The sequence below is a fragment of the Opisthorchis viverrini genome (genome assembly GCF_000715545.1).
Source record: "Opisthorchis viverrini unplaced genomic scaffold opera_v5_337, whole genome shotgun sequence".
NCBI classification, from domain to species: domain Eukaryota; kingdom Metazoa; phylum Platyhelminthes; class Trematoda; order Opisthorchiida; family Opisthorchiidae; genus Opisthorchis; species Opisthorchis viverrini.
This window is the reverse complement of record NW_008751995.1, coordinates 226,386-235,505: the sequence shown is the minus strand read 5'-3', so window position 1 is coordinate 235,505 and position 9,120 is coordinate 226,386. Positions and strand designations below refer to the sequence as shown.

Below are 9,120 nucleotides of genomic sequence, written 5' to 3'. Positions count from 1 at the left end.
GTTTTTATCGAAGGCCAGGCAATGGGATGACAGAATGCTTAAAAATGATGCCCTTGTGGCTTTTATGGTAGAAAAAACTCAACAACCCATCAAAGACCATCAGCCGACATGTTTTAACTCACCAGGTGGGAGCGACAGACTACAGGGTCATGCTATGTTGGACAGTAAGATGACGCACTAGTCTGATTTTGCTTGTGTGGACACCAAACCGGCAAAAGGTCACATGAACAAGGTTATTTATGTGCAAGTTAGCCCAAATAAGAGGACGATTTAACGATAAGAAACTATGAACAACTTTCCAGTCCTTTGAGTCAAGCGCAGGTGATGTACAGCACGATCGATAATATTCTGACAAAAGCGGAGAAACTGTACAGAGACGTGTGGGGAAGGGAATCTAGATTTGCGAAGATTCATCGCAGCGCTTAACGGATCGATCGGAAGGTGGCGAAGGAGATGGTCTACCATCCAGGAGAGAGCAAGGAGCATCTGAATTTGTGCTTGATTTCGGATCGTTTGCATCCTCCGATGGAGCCGTGCCGCCACCACATAAGGAATTTACGTAGAGTTGGTTGATGTCGAAGCGGAAAGTCATATGAGCCACCACAACAGTGGCTAAATCTCTCAGCTCCACTTCTTCATCTGTGACGGGGGGAGATACAGAAAATAGCAGTTAAAAACAAAAGAACCGACGGGCGAGGGTTAAAACATTCATACAGCTAATGAATAAGCATGCTGACTTGAAATAAGTGATAATGATAGTCAGGACAAGTGAGCGTAAGTGGAAAATTGTTCAGATTGCCCGCACAACCCGTGGACTCTCACATGGATGTTTGACTGTAAGGTCAGGTGAAAACCGCTCCCATCTGGTAGGAAAGTGATAATTTTACCTAGTTGTTTATTGGGACATTGACCCCAGCCGGTGAACACCTCTTCCGCCCAGGAAAGAACAAGGCCCAAAGCCTTGCGAGTTCAAAATCCTGCAACGTCGACTGCAAGACTGTTTGGCCTTGTGCTTCGAACTGTTGCTTCAACTCTGGTTTCGGGGTGCCAAGTCTACCAGTCGAGATGTATAAGCACGGTACAAAAAGCCACTGAATGGTAACGTTGCGCTTGCAGTAAAGCAGCGATGTTTCATTCGGTAGGCTTCAAGAACAAGCGAATCCAACATTTTATATGGCAAGAATGAATGAATCGCAATATAGGTATCGGACTGAAGTGAACTTTCCATAGACAGTATCTGCGAGAGGAACCGGCATGGACCACGCCCTGAAAGGAGTGAAGGGTCAAAAAGGCTGTGAACCAGTACGCTGGTTCGTTACATCAGGATCCAGTAACAACGTTGCTCCCTTGTGTAAACAACTTATTTTGTTGGACTGCGACATCACGGACTGAGGAACAGCTCGGAGAAAGTGTATTCAGATATCCGGCCCGTTCGTACTGCTATCCACAGCAGATGCGTTTGGGGTCGTATCGGTCTCGTGGCAAGGCTTAGTTGTTTTTGGACCGTACTGTTTAATACACAGGTGGTCACAGTCAATAACTGGGCGATCGGTGCCCAGTATTTAGAGCCAGTCTTTTTTAACCCGTCCATCTTCAGAGGAAGGCGGTCTCGTTGTTTACATAAACACGGATATACTGGCCGCTTGAAGGGAACACCTTCCTGTTCGCACATTTCCGTCACAAGAAAAGGTAGGACATTACTTGCAGATATCCTATTAACGAGGTCTCGCAGTACGAGGGTTCGTAGTTCACATTTGGCGAACGAGCAAACAGCAAGGGAGAGAGAAATTCTTTACCATGGAAAGTCGAAAAAGGGGAATAACCTACAAAAACTTTGCTTGACATAAAACAAATGTGTTTTGAACAACAGCGTACCGAGTGGGTGTGAACTAGTCACTCATGAATGGCCGAGTTAACTTATCATATAAACTGACTGATACAGGGTTTTTGCACAAAAGTTCCTTTAAGTAGCTAACTTTTCACTCAACACCGAATGATCCCACCGGATACATGCTCGGGATTGCCCAGTATTTAAGATGCCAGCGTACGGACCGAAAGATTTGGGCAACCTGGTAGTATGCCAGCCCTTGTGCTTTCTTGCTTGGACATGGCGGCTAGGCATCGAAAAGGTGCTACGGCTGAACGATTATTATTGTATTATTACATACAAGTGCGTGGGCCATGCAGGACGATGGAGAAAATGTAGAAATGTGTCAAAGAGCTTACACAGCCAATATACCCAAATGGAGCTGTGTAAAATCGTACCAGTGGCAACATTGCGTTACTTAGTCAATTCAGGGTCGACATTACCTACCTACCGACATGGAAGCCGGGTTCTCATATCAGACTCCGTTTTCCAGGTCTGACGTACAGATAGCTAGCGGGGAGGTCTAATAAAAGACTATTTCCTCCGAATATTATATGATTTACTCAAACATTGTGCCGAAAACAGGACCGTGTCGTCGATGCGCAGTCCATCGAAAGAAATCCATGCAAATAAGCGCTAAATCCTGAGGAAGAAGAAATCCGACAGAATGACCTTATAGCTGAGAACAGCGAGGTCATGCGACCGAAATGGGATACAATGTCAACAAACCTGCAAGCACTGGATGGCCATCCACAAATACTGGATGTGGAGAGAAGTTGGCCAACCAAAATGCACCATCAGGCATCAGACGGATGCGTCCATGGCAACGTGAAACACGAGCACTATCGCCCTCACGGGACAAGTCGATGTGTGGCTTGTATACAAATGAACTTCGACCAAACGTCACCTGAAACGCAAAAAAAAACAATCGTGGCGCAAAATCGTACAGCAAGCTTGTTAAAAAACGAGTCATGCTCATGGGGTAGTGTATGAAGCCTTAGTTCACAACTTTTTCAATGTCCCACACTGCGAATAAGCCGTCCAAACAAAGGATTTAGAGTTACGTCGCTTGTCACATCGTGGCGGTGATAACTTTCGAGCTCAGTACGACACGTGACAGTCTAATTCCTCGACTTTTTCACAGGAACTACCGGACAGTCATTATTCAGCCAAAGTATGTCCAAGGACATCACAATCAATCGTCGTAATTAGGAGAATACAATATACACCAAAACTATCCCTAATTGGTGGTTCCAGTGCAACCTGAGTGGTCTAATCAAACAGCGAGAGTACAGTTGCAAACACCAGCTTGCATAATGTAATCAAATAAACTCCCCAGAGAGGACATGAACTGCAGTATGCGCTAGTCAAACAGTTGTCGCGGTCGTGGGGGCCAGACCACAAGATGTAGTGTGCACGTGAAGTGCGTAGAAGTGGACACAAGAACCTGAGCTAACTATTCTCCTCACCAATTAACCATCACAAAAATCAGTAGATCTATCTACTTCACAAAGTGTCCATGAGAAACAGATACATAAGATTACCAAACCACTCTTATAAAACCAATATTCGGTTGAAAAACCCTTGAAACCGACAAAGAATGTTTAGTTCCAAAAACCTTTGGAAAACAGTCGGTCTTTTCATTGGTGGACAATTTTGCGCCGTTGACACAAAACTTTGGTCAGGCCAAGTGACAAGGTCACAAGATTGGTCGTTTTAAAGCAAAAAAGAAATAAATCGACAAGGTACCTTCCTACCGGCAGGTTAAATCGGCGCCACGTGTCGACTGAGAGATTTTTTGTTATTATGGGTCGGCAAGTGCTACGAGCGATGGGCTAGGGGGAAGTGACATGAACTGGGGCTGGGTCGAGGGTCTGGTTTAGACCATGGAGAGAAGTTTCTTGGGTGCCTATCAGGCTGGTCTGCGTGAGTGGATTATTGCTACGGCTATTAGATTAGGAGAAGGATTATATGATTTCAGTCAAGTTAGGGTTTCTACTCTGGATCCAAACAAGCCCTGTTAGGTGCTCCCTTTGATTGACAACTGCGCATCGCCATGTGTCGACCAGCGTAATGGCGCATACTACTAATGAGGTATGCGAGTAGCCCTTGGTGTCGAACTGTTTCGCAGTGTTCGTGTACAATTGTGTAACAGTCAATAAATACCCATGAAAGTTCAAGGAAACGATTAATAATATGCATATGGGACGTTTACTTTCCTGTCCAATAGCTTGTAACTGTTTAGTTGGTGTTTACCAATAAACGACTTCGCAGCGAAGGGTTTTCCTCCTTTCACTAGGATAACCTAAAACATCTGTTTGCACACCTACAACCTCTACGTCCTGTACACTGGGATACTTGGCAATCGCCACCGCCACCAGCTGTGTCGTGAATCGAGGTCCACATCTTGAAAACTTCAATTTTACAGACGCATTGGCGTATGTCCTGTCATCATCGAGTCTTTCATCTGAACCCAATATTAATTTGCATTTGGTACGAGTTGGTTGCCCTTAACTTAGGCCCAGTAATTCCGGTGTGTAGTTCCACGGTCGTTTGTCGTACGCAGACTTTATTGCGATGGTTGAATTTAACCTGATACACACAGTCTTTAGTCCTTTCGATTGGGAGGCGATCCTTCAAGTTCATCAGTACCGTGAGTAACAGCTTTCCATTTCTAGAACGCTACTTTAATCTGAACTGTGTTCAGCATCACTGGACTAACCTCAGACGTTCCTAACTGGAATGACTGTTGTTCTACTTCATGCCTTGCTGGGTCCTGATGCCGCAGTCCCTACCCTTCTCAATTGTAACCTCATCAAACTGCTTTTGACCCAAATTCGTGCTGCTGGTCAGTTGACCGCTTGTGTGCACAGCGCCCTGCAGCCACCTTCAAAAGAAGCCCTGAGAATTGGTTGGCACTTATGGCACCTAGGAATCCAACTGGCCGGTGCGGTGGGAAGCCTGTGCCGTCAACTCCTCCACTGCGAATTTCATGTAGCCCGTAAATTCGTGGCTGCATTGAATAAAACCGGTACCAATTACCTGAATCCAAATAGTTCATTAAGGATCTTATGTATCTACCAACGTCAACCTTATTCCCATTTATTATTGACGCAATAGCCGCACTGCTGATTTGTCGGGAAGGCTCATCAGCTAGGTTCTGCTAAACTTTAGTAAACAATCATTATTATTCCTCACGACTGCGGTCGTGACCTCATCCGTCTTCGTAAAAGCGATAGCACCAACATGTTTCTGCATTTTAGCAGTCTCCGCTCCGATGGTGCAATCTTCGGAGTTACTGATTAGTAGAATGTTAGTAACATGACCAGTTATACTCGATGCTTTTCCGCTTCCAGTGTAGGAAGTTCTTGAAACAAAATCCATCCGTCTCCCTCACTTTTGCACACTGAGAGACTTAGTCCCCTTTCCAATAAACAATGGTCTTTTCCTCACTTAGTTGTATATCCGACAAATTAACTGTGCTGTCCCTTACTAGAACCCCGAGTCACTGAAAGCAACTGTCCAAACTAAGGTATCGGTCTATCCTTGTCTGTACACTTCAAATAAACTTCGACCCGGTGGCTTTGGGGTTTAGCACTGGAAATCAGCAGGCAAGTCTGTGCGTTGAAGTGTCGTTGAAGCGAAACGTGTGGTGGTGAACATCAGTTAGGCGCTGGGTCGTCAAGCAAATCCTGTCTCAGAAACAAATCTCCAACGAAGAAAGCTACTCAAGCAAGAGCTGGGTTTCAAAAGCTTCCACCGGAAGCGTACAAGCTACACATACAACTGGTCACAGTTATTGGTTGGTGATACCCGCTGGCGAAATGGAGTGATCATGAGCTCACGATTGGGCTAATTGCTTCTATTGAAGGGTGAACTGGGAGATAAGGTTCTCAGAAGAACTACCGATTGATAGTAGGTATATCGAGAATGAGAATGAAGACACCGCCCTTGATTTCGTGCGAAAAGTACACACGAACAACTGCAGTAAAGCATCTGAATGGTCGGGTAATTTGGTGAGCGGATGGATCCGTGCAAAATCTATCAAGAAGAGGTGACCTAGATTGCTCAATGAACTGGTTTGACCTGTTCCACACTGATTCAGCAAAAGTGCAATACGGTATTAGAATGTTCAAGCGGGATGTGACCTAAATATTGATGAAAAATTTTGTCAAAACAAACCTACAGTAAAACTCAGCACCAAGTAAACCCTTTGTCTAGGGGACACCAGTCCACAAATGATGACACAGCACCTTGGAACTGTAAAAAACCCAGCACGCCACAGACATTCAACAACATTACGGCTGTTGTTCTACATCTCTGAAGATTCAATGCCGAAAATGAAATTTTCACTTCTCATTTACTCATATCCCTAGATTCCACCGCTTTTTAAGGCATTCTGCCTCCTGTGCAGTTTGGTAGGATAATACTGACGATTGCAATGTCATCTCATCGACATAGGGAGCTAAGGCTGTTGAGTTAAATAAAGTTAAATAACCTACTCTTTTGTTGTTGTCCCGGTTGTATGCTCGCTTGATGGTGTAACACCGGAAACAAAAATGACCATCTCGTGTTTCCCATACGCACACAACAACAAGTGATGGGAAACAATGTTGAGAAAAAAACCAAAGCAGTGGATAGCGAAAAAGGGATACCTCCTTTTCCTTTATGAGAAACCTGGTCCTAGTCCCAGTGAGAGCAGCCAAGGCGGGGTAGATGGGCTGGGGGTCAGTCAGCTCGAGACCATTGGAAGCACGAACTTCAACCAAAGCGGTCCATCGTTTGGCTTCTTCTGCAGTTCGACGAAGACGAGCCCATAGACGCCTCCGTTTCCTATAGAGCTCTAGGCGTCGCTATAAGTGAGAACAAGGATAAATATAACGACTGAATAGGTTTCCGAGAAGATACGGCACTGGCTTCTACGTGGTTTGAGACAATAGGATAGATGTGATCGCCAAGCCACTATTCATATGTCGATGATGATGATGACGAAACAATCGCATTCGGAATATTGCCAAAGCACATCCAACAGTCCGTGGGCAGTCAGAGTTGCAGGCTTTGTTTGACAAATTGAATGCATTTTGGTCAGCTTCTGCTTTTACAACAGAAAAGTTTTGTTGAAAATGGATTAAATTTAAAGAAAAATAAGTCGTTTAAATGTAGAATCCTTTCAGTGCACGGCTTCCAGAATACCCGAAGCACGAAGGGTTGATCAAGTCTAGGTCGAAGCAACCGAGGTGCAGAGGTTGGTTTCGAATCATGGACTTTCCGGTCAGTAAGTTCCCGCCCTAAATACTGAGGTATCCCTAAGAAGAAAATGAAAGGGGTATAGGGGGCTTTGAGCGAATCGGTGGGCCATGGTCACATTATTAAACAGAGAAAAGCATGGCTTATACACGTTAATTCGATTGACCAAGACATCTCTAAAAATGTTCTGTTAGGAGAACAAGCTCCGAACGTAACTGGACTCCACAACTGCCAATGAAATAGCCGTTTTTGTTGAGACAGATCTGATTGGTTGTTGTTCACTTGCTCTTCACATATGGGTTCTATTTTTCGTATCACTTTTTGGTCCACCGAGAACTTTCCACACGAGCTTCGCGAACAGCCCATTTTCAGCTTTACATGACACGCCTGTACGCGTCCGTGTTCAATTGATCAGCTGATTCGCACGTTCATCGGCTTTTATAGTTTGGCCAAGTGCATCAGGGTGTCAAGCGGCTATCCAGACTGTGGTTCACGGTGTTAAGAAAGTATGAGGAAAACCATAGTCCGCAACAAGCTGGCGACGGAAGCACTTGGAAGTGGAACTTCACGATGCCACTCTGCAACCATGCTTGCTATTATAGTAGGACTGCATGTTCTGATTTCAAATTGCCACCTCCTTTGGGTGCTTCAGAAGATCTGTTCAAAATGTCTGATCAAAATGTCCAGAGGCAACGCATTCAATCTCTAGGTGGGTTGTGAACTGATTTGTATGATGAGCCCACGTTTCGAAGCCGCGGCAACATCATAGATGACATTTCTAATTCGCCGAGTGATTTTGTGGTACCGACCAATAACGGAGTTCAGATTTTCTAAGGGATTTCGAAGCCAACGCACATTGGTGGCAAGATTTGACGGGCGTTTCGACTTGGCTGTCAATATGAGGCCAAAAAGCATAGCTTCGGATCAATGATTTCATCCGGTTAGTCCTGAGATGTCCTTTATGAAACCGTTGCATAGCGAGCTTTTTCAGTCCCTCTGGTACAACCATGCGCTCTGCAAACAATAGATAATCATCAAAAACGGAATGTGACGGTCGTCTTTAATAAAACCGAAGCGAGTCTTTGTTTTTAATATTCTGTGGCCACTTGGAAAGGTGGTACTTCTTTATTTAACTCAGCAGCGGATCCTGTATGGTGCGTATCATTGTGAATGTGATTGGAGTACCTTTAATAGCTCCCATAAGTGCACATCGCATTTCCAGTTCAGCTGAGATCTGAGCAATAACTGAATATTCGGAGTCCGGTGGTCCGCTCCCTCAAAGTCTTGGTAGTGCATCTGCCTGACCGATCTTGTCAGTAGATTTAAACTTGATGCTGAAGTTGTAATAGTACCATCGTAGCTCACCTTTGAAGTCGACTAGCAGAATAGACAGGAATGTCTTTCTTGGATCCGAACACGGCTACTAATGGTTTGCGGTCAGTAATTAAAGTAAACATGCGGTCATAAGGTAGCTTTTGGAAGATTTTCACGGCAAGAACAATCGCCAAAGCTTCTTTTTGGATCTGACTGTAATTCGTTCTGCAGCTGTCAAGGATCGAACGGCATGGGCTATGGCATTTTCCGAGCCATTTTCAAACGTATATTAAATGACTCCTCCTACGCTGTAGCTGGATGCATAGGTCACAACAGTGATATTACGTGATGGGTCGTAATGTCTCAAAAGTAAGCCGGAAGTAAGCATAGTCTTGATTTTCTGATAAATGTCCTGGTGATCAGTTTTCTAATTCCATTGAGAGTTCTTGAGTAGCACACGGTTTAGTGGACGACGGATATCATGCACTGCTGGCACAAAAGCATTATAATGACTGATGAATCCCAGGAATAACCTCAATAGGGTATTTGATGGAATACATGAAAAATTGACTATATATATATATTATATATATATATATGTCATCAAAGACAGCAGCATCAGTGTTGGCACTGATGCTTCACTGCCGTACAACCACAAGGTTCGTCTATATATATTGTTTTGTATATTGTAT

General features: G+C 44.5%; 1 protein-coding gene across 1 annotated transcript in view; it reads right to left on the bottom strand.

The window, feature by feature from the left end:
• T265_15060 (hypothetical protein) overlaps positions 1-9,120 on the bottom strand; it is a gene marked incomplete at both ends in the record, with an annotated part of 17,947 nt that continues 8,827 nt past the window's right edge. The window contains 3 exons of the mRNA XM_009176427.1: positions 1-639; positions 2,597-2,774; positions 6,523-6,720. Coding sequence (XP_009174691.1) covers positions 395-639; positions 2,597-2,774; positions 6,523-6,720 — 621 coding nt within the window. The remainder of the gene's footprint in view (positions 640-2,596; positions 2,775-6,522; positions 6,721-9,120) is intronic.